This window comes from Salvelinus sp. IW2-2015, linkage group LG35 (assembly GCF_002910315.2).
Source record: "Salvelinus sp. IW2-2015 linkage group LG35, ASM291031v2, whole genome shotgun sequence".
NCBI lineage: Eukaryota > Metazoa > Chordata > Actinopteri > Salmoniformes > Salmonidae > Salvelinus > Salvelinus sp. IW2-2015.
The window spans coordinates 9,825,528-9,847,137 of NC_036874.1; the positions used below are offsets into that span (position 1 = coordinate 9,825,528).

At 42.8% G+C, this 21,610-nt stretch overlaps 1 protein-coding gene across 1 annotated transcript in view; it reads left to right on the forward strand.

The window, feature by feature from the left end:
* The window catches only part of LOC111958676 (glucocorticoid-induced transcript 1 protein), a 36,149-nt gene continuing 14,539 nt past the window's right edge, over positions 1-21,610 (forward strand). The window contains exons 1-3 of the mRNA XM_023979928.2: positions 1-111; positions 1,041-1,198; positions 2,399-2,457. Of these exons, the coding sequence (XP_023835696.2) occupies positions 1-111; positions 1,041-1,198; positions 2,399-2,457 (328 nt within the window). The remainder of the gene's footprint in view (positions 112-1,040; positions 1,199-2,398; positions 2,458-21,610) is intronic.

A 21,610-nucleotide genomic window follows, 5' to 3' on the forward strand; every position in this document is an offset into this window, starting at 1 on the left:
ATGGTGCGCAACAACGAAAGACGGGCCCCCTCGGCCTGTCAAGAGTGCCAGCGGCGCGGAGAGAAGGCCTGCCTCATTGTCCACACGCCCCAAAGAGAGGAACACTGCAGAGTAAGATAAAATTGGAAAACAGAGCTGAGTTTGCTAAACCTAGAACCCAGCCTCAAAATCTCGCTCACTTTGGTAGAAAGTTCACTATTTTGAAAAGGTTCTGATTAGAAAAAGAGGAGAAATGCATACTAAAAGCCAGGAAAGTTAATCTGGACTTTATTTTGCTCTGAAGAGCCAAAATTTAGCAAAGTGGAGAGACAGTGGAAAATCACTTGGGCAAAATTTGCATGCTGTGTTTGGGAGAACTTTGGCTAGAACAATATGATGGAAACCACCTCCCCTTCCTCAGATATTATCCCTAGGTCAGTGGGGTTTACCTTTCTAGCCAACAGTAGTTGGTTGATATGGCCTCAGACTTTGGCTGATCATCTAGGCTTTTTAGAGCCTAGTGGTGTGTAGTGGTATCGAAAAGAACACTGCATATGCACTAGACAAGGAAAAGATTGAAGTAAGAAGTGTGACCCTGGTCACCTGGCTCACCCCTCAGGAGCTGCTTGAGTATGGAACACAAGGAGCTCTCAGGACTCTAACATCCAATGACATACTTACACCATCTTTCACCCTTTCTTCATGTCTCCCTGCTTAGAAAACGGCATCTGTGTGGGTCTATTGAGTTTATGCAGAGGAAGTGAGTGAATGCAGGCCATATTATGTCTATATGTGTCGTTTATGATTTTAGTGGGTGGTGTGGTGTACTACTTGGGCTGAGAGAAGGCCACTCCTGGACATTCCCTATCCATCTACATCACCGAGCTTCAACACGACCATAGTTAGTGCCAGTATAAGCACTGTAGATCACTGTAAGTGCAATAGGTTAAGCAATAGAGCCGTTATGGCAAACCACGAGAGACGTTCCGGGCCATGTTAGTAGGACGTGTGGTGTGTTCCTTCATCGCTGACCCTGCTCTCCCCCGTCACTGTGAGCGAAGGAGTCCAACAGCAGGATGCGTAGCGTCCAGTGTATCCGCGCGGACATACTTACCCCGGACGCCGATTATGGGCCGACTGCGCACCTGAGCGTCCCATTCAGCCGTGCCCGGACTCCGACCCATACCACTTCCTGCATTGGAAAGACCAAAGCCACACGGTAACTGTAGAGCCAAAGGACGCCCTAAAAGCTAATGATGCACATTCATCTCCATTTAGTAAAAAGCATGTTCTAAATCAACATTTAATTGCAGGAACACATACTGGGTATCGTTGCACTGACAATTTTCCTGGCTAGAGCCCCACACGTCTCACGACATTCGGTCATCGTATTGATGTCAATGTGCAGTTTGGATGGGCAGATTTGTGGTTACGGACCATCGTGAATATGATGGATTGATCGGCAGGGGCATTGACCGAGGCCGCGCTTCCATCTATGAGAAGCTTCATGTGGCGGAATGAGCGCCTGCCAGCTCATGTTACAGGCTGCACTCTTGAAGCCCTTCGTCACTTGCGGGCATCTATTGTTTAGTCCGTATTGCGGAGTGGGCCTCAGTATTTTTTCAGTCGCTCATAGTAGTAATTCACCGTTCCCCTAATGATGTGCTGGGACTGCTCACTTACAAACCACTCAGATTAGGAAAACACAACTCGCCAAGACGTCACAGACTAGCTACTCCTGTTTACAAGGATCTCCCACTAACCCCAATACGCTGTAACACTGCATCAGCAAAAACTGGGACAAAAAGTCTTCGTGTAGCACACAACTAGAGAGCAGCTCTTTTCAGAGCTGTAAGGTCTTGCTGGTGAGTGAAGTTGTTTGCACTGGCCCTCAACGGCGATGGTTGGCGCTAGGAGGGAATCCACGCTACCCACGCTGGCCCGGCTCGCCGGTCTCCTGTGGGAGTCGAGAGCGGAGGGCCATACATATGCTAATCACTGTTCCGGGATAGATCTGTCTGCTCTAGACCCTGTGGTTACAGAACACAGAGAATGTCTGTATGAAGATTACACACACACACACACACACACACACACACACACACACGCATACCCACAGGCACACATACACGGGTACACAGACAGAGTGCAATGATTTAGTCTGGTGTGTGTGTGCGCACACATACACACACCAGACTAAAGACTGACTTAATCTTAGTTTTTAGAATTGTGTTACACAGGCAGGATGTGGACGGTCTATTATCGATGACAATCAACTCAGCATGTTTTACTTATGAGTTGTCTAAAGTGAGCAGTTATGCATTACAACTCTTTCCATGTTCTTCAAGAAGCTTGAATCCATAATAAGTGTTTAGTCAAAGATATTTATCTATTCTCGAAAATGTTCCTCATGTTTTAGATGTGCATACTGTAAGATGGCTGTAGATGAGAAGACCAACAAGGTCACAGAACCAGAACGTAATGCCCTCATCAACTCAAATCAGACCAAATGATAGCAGTGGCATTCTATACTCTTGCCTCAGCATGTAAACTAAACAGACCAACTTGAATGCCATTGTAAATCCATTGACGTTCAGTATCCCTGCTGGGAAATCAAACAGGATTTTAAGTGGGGTGAGAATCATTTAACATGGGCTGTAGCCTGTGAAAGTAAATTACCAGAGTATTATCTGGCACGACACCTGGCACACAACCCCACAAAACACACAAGGCAGGCCGGGAAGTGCAACAACTAAGTCGATGAAAGAGCCTTGAGGTAAACATAGCTGGGAGCTCTGTGAACAAATCAAATGTTATTGGTCACATACACATGGTTAGCAGATGTTAATGCGAGTGTAGCGAAATGCTTGTGCTTCTAGTTCCGACCGTGCAGTAATATCGAGCAAGTAATCTAACAATTTCACAACAACTACCTTATACACACAAGTGTAAAGGAATGAATAAGAATATGTACATATAAATATATGGATGAGCGATGGCCGTGCGGCAGAGGCAAGATGCAGTAGATGGTATAGAATACAGTATATACATATGAGATGAGTAATGTAGGGTATGTAAACATTATATAAAGTGGCATTGTTTAAAGTGTCTAGTGATACATTTATTAAATCCAATTTTTAATTATTAAAGTGGCTAGAGATTTGAGTCAGTATGTTGGCAGCAGCCACTCAATGTTAGTGATGGCTGTTTAACAGTCTGATTGATGGCCTTGAGATAGAAGCTGTTTTTTAGTCTCTCGGTCCCTGGTTTGATGCACCTGTACTGACCTCGCCTTCTGGATGATAGCGGGGTGAACAGGCAGTAGCTCGGGTGGTTGTTGTCCTTGATGATCTTTTTGGCCTTCCTGTGACATCGGGTGGTGTAGGTGTCCTTTGTGAGTGTTTTTGGTGACAAGCCAAATTTCTTCAGCCTCCTGAAGTTGAAGAGGCGCTGTTGCGCCTTCTCCACCACGCTGTCTGTGTGGGTGGACCGTTTCAGTTTGTCTGTGATGTGTACGCCGAGGAACTTATAACTTTCCACCTTCTCCACTACTGTCCCGTCGATGTGGATAGGGGGGTGCTCCCTCTGCTGTTTCCTGAAGTCCACGATCATCTCCTTTGTTTTGTTGACGATATTTACCTGACACCACATTCCGAGGGCCCTCACCTCTTCCCTGTAGGCCGTCTCGTCGTTGTTGGTAACCAAGCCTACCACTGTAGTGTCGTCTGCAAACTTGATGATTGAGTTGGAGGCGTGCATGGCCACACAGTCATGGGTGAACAGGGAGTACAGGAGAGGGCTGAGGATGCACCCTTGTGGGGCCCCAGTGTTGAGGATCAGCGGGGTGGAGATGTTGTTTCCTACACTCACCACCTGGGGGCAGCCCATCAGAAAGTCCAGGACCCAGTTGCACAGGGCGGGGTCGAGACCCAGGGTCTCAAGCTTAATGACGAGTTTGGAGTGTACTAAGATGTTACATTTATTTTTACATTTTACCTTTATTTAACTAGGCAAGTAAGTTAAGAACACATTCTTATTTTCAATGACGGCCTAGGAAAAGTGGGTTAACTGCCTTGTTCATGGGCAGAACGACAGATTTTTACCTTGTCAGCTTGGGGATTCCAATGCTCTAACCACTAGGCTACCTCCTGCCTAATGCTGAGCTGTATGAACAGCATTCTTACATAGGTATTCCTCTTGTCCAGATGGTTTAGGGTAGTGTGCAGTGTGATTGCGTCGTATGTGGACCCATTGGGGAGGTAAGCAAATTGGAGTGTTAAAATCCCCAGCTACAATAAATGCAGCCTCAGGATATGTGGTTTCCAGTTTACGTGAAGTCCAATGAAGTTCTTTCAGGGCCGTCAAGGTTTTCTGTTTGGTGGGGGGGGGGGGTGTGAGGGGGGATATACACGGTTGTGATTATAATCGAAGAGAATTCTCTTGGTAGATAATGCGGTCGGCATTTGATCATAAGGAATTCTAGGTCAGGTAAACAAAAGGACTTGAGTTCCTGTATGTTGTTATGATCACACCTTGACTCGTTAATCATAAGGCATACACCCCCGCCATTCTTCTTACCAGAGAGATGTTTGTTTCTGTCGGTGCGGTGCGTGAAGAAACCGGGTGGTTGTACCGACTCTGATAACGTATCCCGAGTGTGCCATGTTTCCGTGAAACAGAGAATGTTACAATCTCTGATGTCTCTCTGGAAGGCAACCCTTGCTCGAATTTCGTCTACCTTGTTGTCAAGAGACAGGACATTGGCGAGTAGTATACTTGGGAGGGGTGAGCGATGTGCTCGTCTACAGAGCCTGACCAGAAGGCCGCTCCATCTGCCCCTTCTGTTGCGCTGTTGTTTTGGGTCGCCTACTGAGATCCAATCCATTGTCCTGGGTGGTGGTCCAAACAGAGGATCCACTTTGGGAAAGTTGTATTCCTTGTTGTAATGTTGGGAAGTTGACGTTGCTCTTATGTCCAATAGTTCTTCCCGGCTGTATGTAATAAGACTTAAGATTTCCTGGGGTAACAGTGTAAGAATTAATACATAAAAAAACAAAATACTGCATAGTTTCCTAAGAACGTGAAGCGAGGCGACCATCTCTGTCGGCGCCATTACACTGTTGCAAACATTTCACTTGTTATTACAATGATGATGGAGATAAGTAGCCTATGGTGTAAGCATTGCTATGTTATTGTACCCGTTTAACTATTTGCTGAAGGGTAGGCTTTAGTAGAACCGGAGAACTAGGCAAAAAACTTATAATACCCATATTACTTAAAACATCTCAATATAACTTTTTGCAGTTAGCACTTAGCATTGAAAACATTCCTTTCACTATTCATTCAGCCGTCAATGTTTGGCTCTAGCATCAAACACCACAGCAATACCATAGCCATGTACAAAAACACATCTGCCATCCAGCATAGTGGCCTCTTTATTGGAGCACAAGCACCCGTTTAAACCGTTTGTCCTTTCTGAAGAGCAATGTGCCAGTAGCCATAATGCTTCACTAGTGTTCTTCATATTACATATCATAGAGTGGGTCTTTTGTGTAACGTTGTGCGTTATAGAGGATGTTTTGTTTTTCGACAAGGGTCAAACGTAAGGCAGTACGAGGACATTGACATTTAAGATGCTTCACCACGACTCCTTGGAGGACCAATGTCACTGTTGATATGCATAATCGAGGGGAAGTGCATCATGGTTGCATACATGCTTTTGAAACATCCTGTCTCTTTTTTTGCATATGTTTTACATAAGTTAACCATTTCATTATTTATGTAAAGGTTGCATTCTTGTAGACACTAGAGCACTTTTCTTTATCCGCTGTAATGGAGAAAGAGCAGCCATTTCCCACAGACTTACCAGCTAGTAGTTAGTATGTAGTATGTCAGTCACCAACCACAAAGTAGCCTTTGGCAGTCTGTCCTAATTTGGATTGTCATTAAAACGGTAAGGATACAACTTTAAGTAGTAGCTATCACACATGTTATTACTGTTTTGTGCTTCTGGTGAGATGCAGCCATCTTTATCCCGCAAATACAATTTTTGACTCGTTTGATTGTTTCCAGATGTGTGCATCTCTGGCGAAGGCACAGGGGTGATGATTGCTGTCACCCACCTCTCTTGTCTCTCAGTCTTCCTGAATTCCATTACAAATGATGGGGACATTGTGGGTGTATTGTTTTATCCACTGTATAGGGATATGGATTTTATTATATATATATATATATATCATGTGTGTGTGTGTGTGTGTGTGTCGGGTGTGTGTGGTGTGTGTTCAGCACCACCTTGGTCTGTGGATAGAGGAGGCTGTCGATGGGCACGGGGCGAGCCCACACCAGCGGTCCACGTGCTGCCTGGGGTAGCAGCACCACCCCTGAAAGAGGTAGGTGCCCACTCAACTTCCTAGCATATATAGGCCTAGCCTACACACTCTCTCGCATGACCTATGTTCCCTAGCCAAAACAACTGTACGGACGCTATCCATTATTTGTAATCCAATACTGTATACCAATGTCAACACCATAACTCTCTGAGGAGTTAAACGTTAGACCAGAATAGCTGGTCTGTCCCAAAACATCCAGCGAGGAGTTGTACTTGGTTGACATTATTGGATCTGCGCGTTGTGCATAGTCAACTATACTCCAACAAGTTTTATCAGGGCTTTGAGTTCAGCCATTACTTTGAAATGTGTTTATATTTGTCAGGATACGCGGTTCAGCTTAATATATATTCTCCAGAAGGTCGGTTTCCTTGCGCGTAGCCTGGCTGAATTAGTGGCTAGTTGGAGACCACATTGAGCTATTAGTTCTCTAGCTCTTTCCAGACCACAGTCTTTATTATAACCTTCCTTTCCCTCTGTAGTCTAGTCTGTCGCATCTCGTGGCCTGGTTGTTTTGAGGAGGGCAGGCACTGAACTTGTCTGCAGGTGTAACAGCCATATTCATTTCCCTCTCAGCTTGGCCCTGTTGTACTCTAGTGACAAGGATAAACCTTATCTAACTCTAAAGGCCTAGTCCTCCTGCAAACACCCATATATAAGCGTGTGTTACAGTCTGCTGGCTTTTGCTCAAGAGCCACACAGCAAAACAGTTGTATTGAGCTTTTGAAGTGGACTGACTACATAAGATAGGCTGTTGTTAGATGAGCGATTAAACACTAAATGGATGGAATGTTCTCTCATATGTTGAGATGTTTCTTTTTGTTCTTGACATGATTACTTGATGATATGCTACTGATATTGTATGTACATGTAGTAACATATTGCAACATATAGTACATGTTTCTAAAGATACTAATAATCTAAGTTGATCTAAGTCACCCATTGTAGCATATAAAAGTAGCAATAGGTACATTTAGATTTGACATATGGTCTTACATATTGTCAATGAAATGTATTATTTTAGCTGACTCAGTCATATATAGCCAAAGGCCAAATCCTCCCACCCAACAGTGAGTGGTAGTATACAGTAGAGATGGGGGGAGGGGGAATCAATACAGTAAGAAGGTGTATTAAAGTCTTATCCTACAAGGTCTGGATTTTCTGTTCTTCCTGATAATGAATTGCACCCATCTGATGTCCCAGGTCTAAATCAGTCCCTGATTATAGGGGAACAAAAAAACACATTGGAACTGGCTTCAAGGTCCAGAGTTTAGTTTCAAGGCAGTAGAGTATCGCAACATTGTTTTTGGTGATTTTATATCGATACTGTTGACTCGAAGTATTGATTAAAAAAATACAAAATACAAGATGGCGTTAGCTAGCGCTAGTCAGGTGTACCTGCCCCAAAACTCTGGTATTTATCATCCTATAGCTAGTTCTTCATCTTTTTCATTGTTTTAAATGGTGAGCCAACATGTTTTGAGCACTTTTAACTCCAAAACGAATTTTGTCATGGCTTTCTCTTATCCGTTTGCAGCAGACATATCGTATCGCTCACCTAAGTATCGTCCTAAGTATCGTGATAATATCATATTGTGAGGTCCAGCCCTTTAATACGTTAAGCTTTACACTACCCTGTTCTTTCTCATCTTCAGAAACCTCATATGCATTGCCTTGTCACTATTGACTCCTATCATGTACTCTCAAAGCAAGTCAATCCAGGCGAACCACACCGTACTGTTCTATAATAACCTCTATGTATGACATGGTACTGTTCTATAATAACCTCTATGGATGACTTGGTACTGTACTATAATAACCTATATGGATGACTTGGTACTGTACTGTAATAACCTGTATGGATGACTTGGTGCTGTTCTATAATAACCTATATGGATGACTTGGTACTGTTCTATAATAACCTGTATGGATGACATGGTACTGTTCTATAATAACCTGTATGGATGACTTGGTGCTGTTCTATAATAACCTGTATGGATGACATGGTGCTGTTCTATAATAACCTGTATGTTATTATAGAACAGCACCATGTCATCCATAGAGTATATTATAGAACAGCACCATGTCATCCTACAGGTTATCCTTAAGAACAGCACAAGTCATCCATTACAGAGTTTTATGAACAGTACCAAGTCATCCATACGGTTATTACAGTTACAGTACCACTGTCATCCTTAACAGGTTATTTATAGTACCAAGTCCAAGTCATCCATACAGGTTATTATAGAACCAGTACAATCATCCAATCAGGTATTATTAGAACAGTACCATGTCTCCATTACAGGTTATTATAGAACAGTACCATGTCATCGATACGGTTATTATGAACAGTTCACCAGTCATCCATTACAGGTTATTAGTACAGCACGCATTCTGTCATCCTTACGGTTATATAGAACAGCACCATGTCATCCATACAGGTTATTATAGTACAGACCATGTATCATACAGTTATTATAAACAGGCACCATGTCATCCATACAGGTTATTATAGACAGCACCATTCATCCATACAGGTATTATAGAAGGCACCACTGTCACATCCTATAGGGTTATTACATAGAACAGCACCTGTCTCCATAAGAGGGTTATTACAGACGTACCAAGTCATCCATATAGGTTTATAGTACAGTTACCATTCATCCATCAAGGGTTTTATAGAACAGCACCATGTATCCTTACAGTTTTATGAACGCACCATGTTCAATCTCTACAGGTTATTATAGACAGCACCATGTCATCCATACAGGTATTATAGAACGCACCATGTCATACCATACAGGTTATATATTTAGACAGCACCATGTCATCCTATTACAGGTTATGGTATAGAACAGCACCTGTGCATCCATTAAGTTTTATAATTTAGAAACGCACCAAGTTCAGTCCTATACAGTTATTAAGAACTCAGTACTCATGCATCCATACAGGTACATGTAGATCTCAATAGTACACAAAGTCACTCAATAATAGTTATTATAACTAACATTGCATCCAAGTCCTCCATATAGGTGTATTACACGTACAGTACAGTCATCCTATAAGGTTATGTATTGAGTTACAGTACCAAGTCATCCGTAGAGGTTATTATTGAACAAAGTATACCATGTAATACATAGAGTTTTTTATAGAGACAGTATACGGTGTTGGTTCGGCTCTGGATTGAGCTTGCTTTGAGCATCATGATAGGAAGTCAATAGTGCAGTGCAATGTCATATAGTGAGGGTTCGTGAAGCATGAGAAAGAAACAAGTGTAGTGTTAAGCTGAACGTATTAAAAGGGCTGCGGACCTCACAATATGATATTATCAGGATTACTCTGATAGGAACGCATACTTAGGTAGAGACGAATACGATTGTCTTTCTGCAGAAAACGGGGTAAGTGAGAAAGAGCCCATGACAGAAAAATTACTAGTTTTGAAGTTAAAGAGAAGTGCATCTAAAACGATGTTGGCACCTCTCAAACCATTTAAAACATATGAAATATCATAGATGAAGAGATACTGCCTTCACTGGATGCATTACTACATTCACTCAGAGTTTTGGTCCTCGCAATACACCTTGACTGGCTGCCTAGCTACCGCCATTCTTTGTACTTTTTCGTATTTTTTTCTTATTTCACTACTCTTTCGAGAGGCTCATACGTATATCCTGAATTATGTCAAATCATCACCAAAAACATGGTTGGATACTCTACTGCCTTGAACTAACATCTGGACCTTAAGCCAGTTCAATGTGTTTTTTGTTCCCTATTAATCAGGGACATGTTGTAGACCTGGGACATCAGAGGGTCGCATTCATTATCAGGAAGAACGAGAAAGTCGCAGCCCTTGCTATACGGAATCATATGACTTTAATACACCTTGCGTAACCTGTATTGAAAATTCCCTCCCTCCTCCATCTTATACTGTAATAACTGAACACTCCAACTGTATCTGTGGGTGGGAGATTATGGCCATGGCCTATATCAATGACTGAAGTCAAAAGCCAAAAGAATAGCAATGGATGGTGGTCAATGTTGTATTCAAAGACAAAATAAATAACAAACATTTTTTATTATTTTATAATAATGAATAAATACCCAGAGGGGCTTATTTATATCTACATACGTAATATCAAAACCAATGCAGTTTCTTATCATTTTAAAAAACAAGGCATATTTCCCATTGTGTAAATGTATGCTCACTAGCTAATTACTGAGATGTTGAATTAACCTTATCCTTGGCCAATTTATAGATAAATCAACTCTCACCAGCGGGAGCTCATTTGAAGCACGCGGAAATAGCCATATTTTACCAAAACAAAAACAACCCTCAGTTATCAAACAACACACACACACACACACACACACACACACACACACACACACACTACACACACACACACATCACACACACACAACACACACACTCTCTCACTTCTACATTGAGATAAATATGTAATCACACTGAATAAGGCACTTTTTGGATGAATGAAAAGCATATCAATGGACCAACGGTTGGAAATAAAGGGAAAACAAAGCACATCTGACCAACTTGTTATTACAACACTCCCAGGAAATCATACTTGACCGCATGTATTTTGTGTAGTGGTGGTGTGTGTGATTGTTGTAGTGTGTGGTGCGGTTGATGTGGTGTTGTCGGTGTGTTGACTAGTTAATTGGTTGTCAGTGTGACCGCACAGACGTCACAATCTACCTGGCTCATCCCATGACAGCCAGCCCGGGGCCGAATATACTGAACGGTGTCTCCTGGCTCCCTGCAGAGCGAAGCAGCAGATGGGTCCTGTGGGCAGAATATTACATGACCGGGTCTCCGGCCCTCAGGAGCCAGCCTGGGGAGGATATACTGAGTGTTTATCCTGCATCCTCCAGAGCAGCAGCCTAGGGAGGAATACTGAGGGTCTCCTGGCTTCCATCAGAGCAGCAGGCCTGGGGAAATACTGAGGGTCTACTAAGCAGCCCTAGACGGCTGCAGCAGGAGGCCTGATAGGAGCTGAGGCCGAGCTGCAGTCATGTTATGAGGAAATTGGTATCCGGCTGGGTCCTGAAAACGCCAGCGTTTAGAGCTCGATTCCCATAGCCTACCCGATGCAACACACCGGCGCATGTGTCAAGGCGCCTGAGGTTGACACAAAGCTGTCATGGTGGGAGAGGGCCTGCCTGCACTTCGTTGCGCATGGATGAAGACCTGGCAAATACCAGCGAATAAACATGTTCGATTGACAATATGTAAGGACCAATGTCAAATTAAATGTACCTGATTAGCTACTTCTTTATACTGCGTCTAGCAAGGGTGCGGACCTTAGATTTCAACTTAGATTATTAGTATCTTTAGAAACATGTACGTAGATATTGTGTGCATAAATGTTTACATGTACATACATACATCATATCATCAATAATCATGTCAAGATAACAAAAAGAAACATGCTCAACGTAAGGGTGAGAGAACTTCCAGCAAGTATTAAGGATTTATCGCTCACACAAAGGGCAAATATCTTATTACACTAGTGAGCCACTTCAAGAAGCCAATGACCACTGTTTTGGTACGGGTGTGATAATCGCGTCTTTGTATGCGAAAAGCGCAGCAGACTGTACACGCTTCATATATGGGAGTTGTTTCGCAGAGGCATCATATAGGCGTATGATGAAGTTAGATAAGGTTGGGACTCCTTGTACACAGAGTATCAATCAGGGGCCAACTTGAGAGGGAAATGATATGGCTGTTACACTCACGAACTAAGTGTCAGATGCGCTCTCCCTCTCAAAAACCACGGCCAACGAGATGGCGACGACTAGACTACAGAGGGAAAGGAGGTTAAATAAAGACTGTGGTCTCTGGAAGAGCTCGAGGAATAATAAGCTCAATGGTAGCTCTTCCAACTCAGCGCAGCTATTCAGCCGGCTACGCGCGAAGGAAACGGACCTTTTGTGAGAAATATTTGAACTGAAGCCTGCGTATCCTGACAAATAAACACAATTTCTAGTTAAGTATGCTGAACTCTCAAATGCTCCTAGACAAAGAGTAGTTGGAAGTGATACGTTGACTAGCACTAGCGGCAAGAGATTCAGATAATAATGTTCACAATACAACTCCGCTGGATGTTTTGGACGACACACTATTACGTCGTCTACGGTATTAAACATTCGATCGAGAGACGGATATATCGCGATGTCTGATCATTGGTGGTGTACAGTATTGGGATTACACATATAAATAGCGAATAGCGATCCGTACAGTTATTGACTTGGCTTTAGACCAATAGGTCAGTCAGAGACGATCTGTGTAGGTTCTTATTATGCTGGGAGGTTGAGTGGGCACCTACTCTTTCAGATGGTGCGTCATGGACTAGCCCCAGCAGGGCCTGTATCCCCTGGTGTGAGGACTTCCCTTGCTCCCCTCCGCAGCTCTCTTATTTTCACAGACCAGGATGTCTGAATCACTACACTCAACATAAACAGCACACAACACGTCTATTATATATGTGTCACTTACTAATATATCACAATGCAGTGATAACTGTAGCTCTTAAGCAGTCTGTGAATAAACATAAATAATCCCAATCAAGTCCCCATTCATTTGTACATGTGGTACATTCAGGAAGACTGATGAGACAAGAGAGGTGCGGTGTAACAGCAATCTCACTCCCTGATGCCATTTCGCCATTGAGAATGCACACATCTGGAACAATCCCCAAACCAGAGTCAAGAATTGATATCTTATGGCTCCATGCCTCACTACAGCGAAAAAGATCGGTAGCTGCAGATAGGCTATCATCCTCACCTAGATAGCCAATAACACCGCTCACTCGTTTGATAGGGCATACCTTACTTGATATAAGATTTTGCTGTCTTTCTTTACTGTTTATATGACAATTTCCCATAAGTATGAGGGGACAGACTGCAAAGGGTCCTCCTTCCTTGAGATTGCGTGTACCTGTGACATATCGTGAGCATACTAACTACTAGTTCTGTTGTCGTATTGCTCTGAGGGACTTACTGGCTTGCTCTTTCTCCATTACAATGGCGGATTAATACAACGAACTCAAGACTGCCATCTGTCTTAGGCTATCGCTACCAGACGAAATGTTCCTTTAGCTAATAATGATATATTGAGTTAACTTATGTACACCTATATTATCAGATGCAAAAAAAAGACCTTCATCGGGCGTTGACAGGCTAAGAGCTGCACGGATGCCCTCGTTTTTAATACTCACCTTTATGCATAACCATGGAAGGTAGCTCCACCTTACTCCCTTCGATTTTGATGCACTCTCCTACCCACAACGATGACATAGGATCCTCCAGAGGAGTCGTGGTGACGTCTTAAATGTCCACACTGTCAGCCTCGTACTCGTCGACTTACGATATTTTGACCCCAGGTCGAAAAAAGACACGATCCATCTATAACGCAACAAAACGTTACACATCCTACAATTAGAACCAATTCTAAAATTATATGCTTAATATATGAAGACCACTAGTATAACTCTTTAATAAGTTGTACTACCGGCACATAGGCTCTCAGAGAAGGACAAACGCGCTAATAACGGAGTTCGCATTATCATAGACATCCAGAGTATAAGAAAGCCACTATGCTAGTATACCGATAGCCAGATGATAGTTTTATGTACATGGCCATCATCCGGTAAATGCTGTGAGATGGTCTTCTGATGCTTATAGAGCCAAAATCTATTGTTCCGGTGATCCGGTGAGACAATGATATAGTGATAGGATAATAGTTTTGCTAAGTTGCCGGTTGAGACTCGCGATGAACAGTATATTGAAGGATGTTTTTTTTTTTGGAAAATTATGTAGCTTATGGTAGTCAATTATAGACGCTCTCTCTACGATTGCCTAGATTCATCCGAAGGTATCTACCTAAAGCCTTACCCTTCAGCAAAAATAGTCTTTTTAAACTGTGTGGGTTACGGAATAAACGTAGCATAGTGGGCGTACATTTCCATAGGCTCTTAGTTTCTACCATCATCATTGTACTCCATGAAATAGCTGCTTTGCAACTAGTTAATGGCTGCGACAGAGTATGGAGTCGCAGCACTCGCCTCACGTTCTTGAGGGAAAAGCTCTTGTCAGCTGAATATTTTGTATTTTTTGATTGTGATTAATCTCTTCTACCTTGCTTAACCCCAGGAAATCTTACAGTCTTATTACATTAATTCAGAGCGGGCAAGAACTACTATGGTACATAGAGCAACGGTCAATGCCAACATTACAACAGTGTCAAGGAAATACAGAAAACTGTTCCTCCAACTCTCGCGCATACGTGTGCTGTATATGAGAAACCAGGCCCACAACAGGATCAAATGGATTCGATCATCAAGTACGCGTCGCCCAAAAACAGCCAGCACGAGTGCTTATACGTATGCATAGGGACAGATGGTGTGCCTTTCTTGGTCGGGCATGCGTATGCTTAGGTGCGTGAGCACCATCGCCTCTTTAACCCCACTTTTCCAAGTATAACTACGTCGCCAACATGCTCTTGTCTCTTGCAACAAGACACAGGTAATCGAAATCTGCTGCAGCGCAAGTACAGGTTGCCATTCCCAGAGAGTAACATCAGAGATTGCTAACCAATTCTCTGTTTCAGACGAGAATAACATGCTACTCTATCTTCGGGATACTTGTTTCAGAGTTTCTTCGGTTACAACCAACTCCGTTTCTCACGACGATCCGCAACCTCGATAGAAAAAACAAACTCATTTCTCTCATGGCTAAGAAGATAAAATGAAGCGGCGAAGTATGCCTTATGAATTAAAAACCCGAAGTCAATAGGTTGTTGAGTGATTAACAACAGTACGGAACTCATTTGCCTTTTGTTGCTACCTGCCTAGATGTTTCCTTGTGATCAATATATGGTTCAGGAACAAACCGACCCGCCATGATAACTCCTACCGAGACAAGTCATCTTCGATGCTACTAATGCTCCACCACTGATACTCGTCGTCATATCCCCCCGCCCTAGCCCCCCCCCCACCAACCATGAGACCTTGACGAGCCGCTGAAAGAAGGTTCCAATTGGACTGTCCACGTAACTGGAAAGAAGGGAAAATTACACCCACCCAACCAATTATCTGATGCTGCATTTACTGTGTAGTCAGGATTTTAACAACTCCAAAATTTGCTTACCTCCGCCATAATGTCTCCAATACGACGCAATATACACACTGCACACTTATCCCTTAACTTGGAGCTCTAGAGGAAAATACCTATGTAAGAAATGCATGTATCATACATGACTCAGTCATTTAGGAGTGACGGATATAGCACTTAGTGGTCATGACATAGAAGCATGTGGAATCCAACAGACTCGGACAAGGTTAAAAATCTGTCGGTTGTCTGCCCTTGAGTAAATGTTGATAATTCACCAGCTATATAACACCACTTTTTTCACTAGGCCACCAATCGATGACAATATTAGAATGTTTAGGTGTCTTAACTTACTTGCTCGCTATGTTTAAATATCAAGGTTAATAATGTGTAAAAATAAATCTAACATCTCTAGCTACAATCCAAAGCTCGTCATTAAGCTTCTGAAGATTCCTCGGCTCAGTCTCGACCCCGCCCTGCTCACACTTGCGGCTCTGGGACTCTGATGGGCTGCCCCAGGTGTGAGTTTTCAGGGACACAACATATCTTCCTCTGCTGATCCTTCAAACACTACGATTGGCAACTCCCATTCAAGGTGGATGCATCCTAGCCAGCCTCTCTGAATACTCGGCAAACCTGGTTCACCATGGACTGTTGGCCAAATTTGCCGTCCTTACCAAACTCAGTCACTCTATTTTGCTCTAGACGACAGTATTAGGTGGGTTAGGCTTGTGGTTTCCAAACGAGTGAGAGCGTATAGGAGACTGAGCGTGAGGGCTCCGGAAATGTATAATCCTAGATTGTGCAAGGCTCAAATAAGTCGTCAACAAACAAAGGGAGAATTGATTCAGTGGACATTCAGGGAAAACAGCAGCACGGGAGCACCCCCCTATCCACCATGAACGGGACAGGTATGAGGAGAATGGTGGAAGTTATATAAGTTCTCGGCGTACACATTCACATAGGACAGATGAGAAAACGGTCCGACCCACACAGACAGCGTGGTGTGGAAGGCGCAACGAGGCGCTTCGTTCAACTTCGGAGCTAAGAGGATTATTTGAGGTTGTCACCGAAAACACACTCACAACAGGACACCTACACGCACCCTAGGATGTACAGAGGCAGGCGAGCAAAGATCATCGCATAAAGAGACAACAACCCACCATGCTACTGCCTGTTCACACCTCGACTTTATCATCATTAACGGCAGCGAACTCGCATGTTATACAGAGGACTGCATTCCAACTCAGGGAACCGGAGAGACTAAAAAACAGCTTCTATCTCACAGCCATCAATTCAGATATCGCTTAACAGCCACTCGAACAACATTTGAGATGGCTGTGCTGTTCCAAACACTGACTTGACGTCAAATTCTCTAGCACCTTTAACTAATAAAAAATTGGATTTAAATAAAATGATAAACTAAGCACTAATTAATAACAAAGTACCATTAACTTCTATAATTACATTTTGTTTACATTCATCCCTATCTATTTCATCTCATATGGTAATATACTGTATTTCAACTCTTTATATTTTGTCTACTATATGAGACATTCTTGCCTCTTGAGCGCTTTGCACTTCACGAAGGGCACATCTCTCGCTCAATCCACTTATCTATTATACTAATGCTCTACATTTTCCTATATTCCATAATCACTTATGTAATCTAACTTGTGATTTTATGTACAAGGTAGTTGTTGCTGTGTAGATGATTTGTTGCTTAATTACAGTAACTTATTTCTCGATTTTCACCTTTGCTGACATTAAGAACAGGGATCGGAACATAAGAACAGTCAAACCATTTTTAGCTGTACATCGCCTTTTCGGGGGATAACATCTTGAGCGCCGTTTTGGCTATTCCATGTGTATTAGACCGAATACACATACTTTGTTTCTCTCTCACAGGAGATCCAAGCAATATGTTTACCCTCCCGCATCTTAAATATGCAGTCCCGACTTTCGGTTTAGTTGTTGGCACTTTCCTCGGCCTGGCGCCGTTGTTGTTCTGCTGTTTCTTTGTAGGGGCTTGAATTCCAACATAGTTTAGTTCGCGGCCATGGTTGTCATGCCGATAATACACTCTGGGATCGATTACTTTCGACAGAAGGCCTACAGACTTTCGCGTAATGTTTAAAGATAGATTCTACTTGTCTTCCCATTTAATATCCTGTTTGATTATCCCATGCGGGATAAAATACCTGCAGAACGTTCTCGATTTGTTATATTTTTCACACATGGACATTCAAGACTTATCAGAGTTCCTCTGTTTGAGATTTTTACATCTGCTAGAGCATTTAATTAGCTCAATTAGAAATCGCGCACTGGCTATCATTTGGAGCTCTGATTATGCAGCTTGATGATGGGCATGTACGTATAGCTCGTTTACTGTCGACCTTGTTGGTTCTTCTCATCTCAGACCATCATTTCCAGATATGCACAAATGCGTAAAACATAGAGGACATTTTAAATGGAGAATTAGATAGAATATTCTTGTGAGCTCAAACCCTTACCTCTTATTATTGCGACTTTCAATGCTTCTCGTGAGAAACAACTTGGGAAAGAAGTTGTAATGCATCGACACTGCTCTTTCAGACAACTCATAAGTAAAAAATGCTGAGTTGATTGTCATTCGTATAGACCGTCAGCAAGGACCATTCCTGCCATGATCTAAAACTCAATTTCTAAAGAACTGAAGGAATCTAAAGTCAGTCCGTTTGTAGTTCTGGGTGTGTTAAGGGGCTGCTGCAACACACCACACCAGCACTAACTTTTTATCATTGCACTTCTAGTCTGTGATACCGAATGTATGTTGTGCCCTTGGGTGATGCGGGTGTGTGTGTGTGTGCTCATTGTATGTTTGTGTGTTTTTGTGCTCAACAAGATGAGTGTAAATTTCATTGAACATCTCTCTCGTGTTCTGTAACCAGCAGGGTCTAGAGTCAGAACGAAGACAGCTCATATCCCGAACTAAAGTGTGGATGATCTATGGCCTACCTTCCTGGCTCCTCATCTCAGCCACACAAAGCGCAGACGGCCGCCAATGGTCCAGCCACAGCAGGCGGCCACGGGTGGGATAAGCAGGTGGAAGAGCTCCATCCTTTCTCCTAGCCCAACCTCTCGCGGTGGCTGTGACAGGTAGTGACAGACCAAAACGGGATTCACCATTGACAGAGTTTGCTATGACATTACACTCTTGAATTGTAAGGGCAGCCTGTCCTTAATTCGTTCTGCTACACCACCATTAAGTACTTTTATGTACCCCAGGTTATATTTGACTGATGTGCGCAGGTCCTTTATCAAGGCGAATATTGGAAATAGGTATAGGGAGGGATCTGTGATTAACCACTGGAAAGTAGCAGTGGTCTGTGACTGTACTAGACGAGGTTTGTCCATTTATCTCCTAATCACCAAAGTCTTTAAAGCTGAAAAAGACAGTCACACATCATATAGATAGGGAACTTCAACTTCTTAATGTAGCTTACTTGATCCTGCGTGGGCCCACTCCCCTATCCTGATGAATTAAACAAGGGAGCCCCACAATATTTGTGATAATGAGGTTGCGAGGGTTTTTATGAGGGGCCATGGGTAGAGCCATGTAAATGAGGCTGGGACAGGGACGCGCCTCATTACAGCTCACAATAGAAAAGTTCATCTATTGAGTTTAATTGGAACAGCGTCTCATACTCAGGCCCTAGGTATACAACTATGGACATCCTGATCATTCATACATAATTTCAACTATGGGCTTATTTTCTTATGTGGAACCCACAGTAATATCTTTCGTCCCCATTCTCAGAAAACGTGAGCAATTTTTTGAGAGTGACGATCAATCATACATTGACCAGTAGTAGTCATGTTGTGACGTTCATCAATTCCATAATCCTGAATTAATTTGTGGGCTTGCCTGCCCAGGAAAACTGTGTAGTCAAACTATACAACCAGTAATGTGTTTTATCTGAATAAATGTTTTTTATTTTCAGTAAACATGCATCTCTCTAAAGATAACTATGATTCTGTAGTAGTCATGGACGATCCATATAGCTATTAGGGGTGTCCTTCTCTCCACCTAACAGTTTACCTGTGGTCGGCTTTTGTCTCTTTACACTGCCTAGGTATGGAAGGTAGGGTCCGTGGGTTTAGTCTACGTTAAAATGGCCACTGGCTTCTGTGAATTAACTAGGCACTCACATAATAGGCGATACCCAGAGGGAAGGCAGTAGTACCTGTGCCGAATCATTGCTGAGATCAGCCTCGGAGCATACCGCAACCTCGCTGATAATGCGAAACCTTGCCTCCTACAGGACTCTTAGGAAGAGAAAGCGAAGCGGTCAGGTGACTATAAGAGCACCACCACACTGTCATACTGACACTGTCTTGATGCCCGGAGATTTCGCAAGAACCGTCTTCGTTTTCGCTCTTTCCATAATTCGGTTCTTTTACTTATTGCTAACCTTATTGGCTTCAGTTGCTCTACTCGCCAGGTTGAGTAGGTATACTAGGCCTAACTAATCTGCTGTGTTGAAGCCTCGGGGTTGATTGTACTTTTACATGGCGAGGAGATGCTACATTCTTCGCCAAAGGATTAGTTAAGACAGACAAAACATCATAAGACTCATTAAACACACACCATAATTAACACTCAATATGGGCCTGGCATTCACTTCACATTCCATTTGCAGTAACCACAATAATAGACCCAAACACAAGAAAATGCCCTGTTTTCTAATAGGCAGGCGCGCAATGGAAGGAGAAATGGTGATGACTAGTGCTATAGGCTAGTAAAGAGTAACTTGCGCTTTCGTTAATTGTGCATAAGTCAATGAGACAAGCTTTCCTTAGTTCTTCTCTCATATCATACACGAGTTCCCTTGAGTGCTGTGAGCAGTTACTGACCAGAGTATGCATGGATTTCACATATCTTCATATTAATCTTTTTACTCCTTTTCCTAAGTGCAATACTTGCAGGTTTCTGTTTGGACGATTACACTACACACAATACCTAAGGCATATAAACCTAGGACATGATCGAGCCAAGTTCCGCTCACTATTAGCATTAACCTTAAACTCTCTTGGCTTAGAAAGTAAAAACCCAATGACCGTAGTTTAAAAATATTCTGAGGTAAAGAGTTGGAGTGAGTGGAATATCCTTATTCTCCTAATATTGTTACTAGACAGAAGTTCTGCCAAACAAAGCATGCAATTTTGCCCAAAGGTGATTATCCAACCTGCTACTCTCCACTTCTAAATTTTAGGACTTCTCTAGAGCAAATAAAACAGTCAGTAATTTCCTGGCTTTTAGCTAACTGCATCACTCATCTACTATCTTTCTAAATCAACTCCTTTTCACGAGAGTAGTAAACTGATTTTGCTAGCGAAAAAGCCTTGACAGATTTTGAGCTGTCCAAGGTATCTCAGGAATTTTACAACCAAGCTTGGTTATGCTCCAGCTTACTCCTACTTCTCGCATTCTTTGGCACTTGAGTGCAATTGAGGCAGGCCAATTTCCGCACAGCTTGCACTTGTGTCCTAAGTGGAAGGGGAGAGTTTCTTTAGGTTGAGACCATTGGGAAGGCGCTCGTGTGGGGCATTGATACTGATCTATTAGGGACTGCCTAGTGTGAACCTAAAGATACATGTCAGCTGGATGTCACCCTTTCTTCCATCGGCCTCAACCTCTTGGACCGTTAGTCTCTTGCCGACCCTTTTCCCCCACCATTCCTTTTAGATGAATGAGCTTGATCAGCGAGCTGATGAGACACGGTATGACTGACTGAAATGATGGATCCCACTCGTTAAACTTCTTTCAATTGGTGTCCACTCCACAAGGGATAGACATGGACTGAACAAAGGACACAATGTATTGTCCACTTTTAATGGTTACCTTATTTGTCAGATGCCTCTAAGGAATAGAAACCACAACATTCTCCACAAATCCGTCCAGTAGTGGTTCTTTGCAAGGAATAAGCCTACACATTCTGAGGAAAACGCGATCAAATAAAATAGACTCCATTATTTCCAGTTTGACAATGAGTGAGAAAGATACTATTACATTCTAGCCCACTACCCGTTTCAAAAGTTTGGGGTCTTCTGTACGAATAATGTCCTGGTGGCAT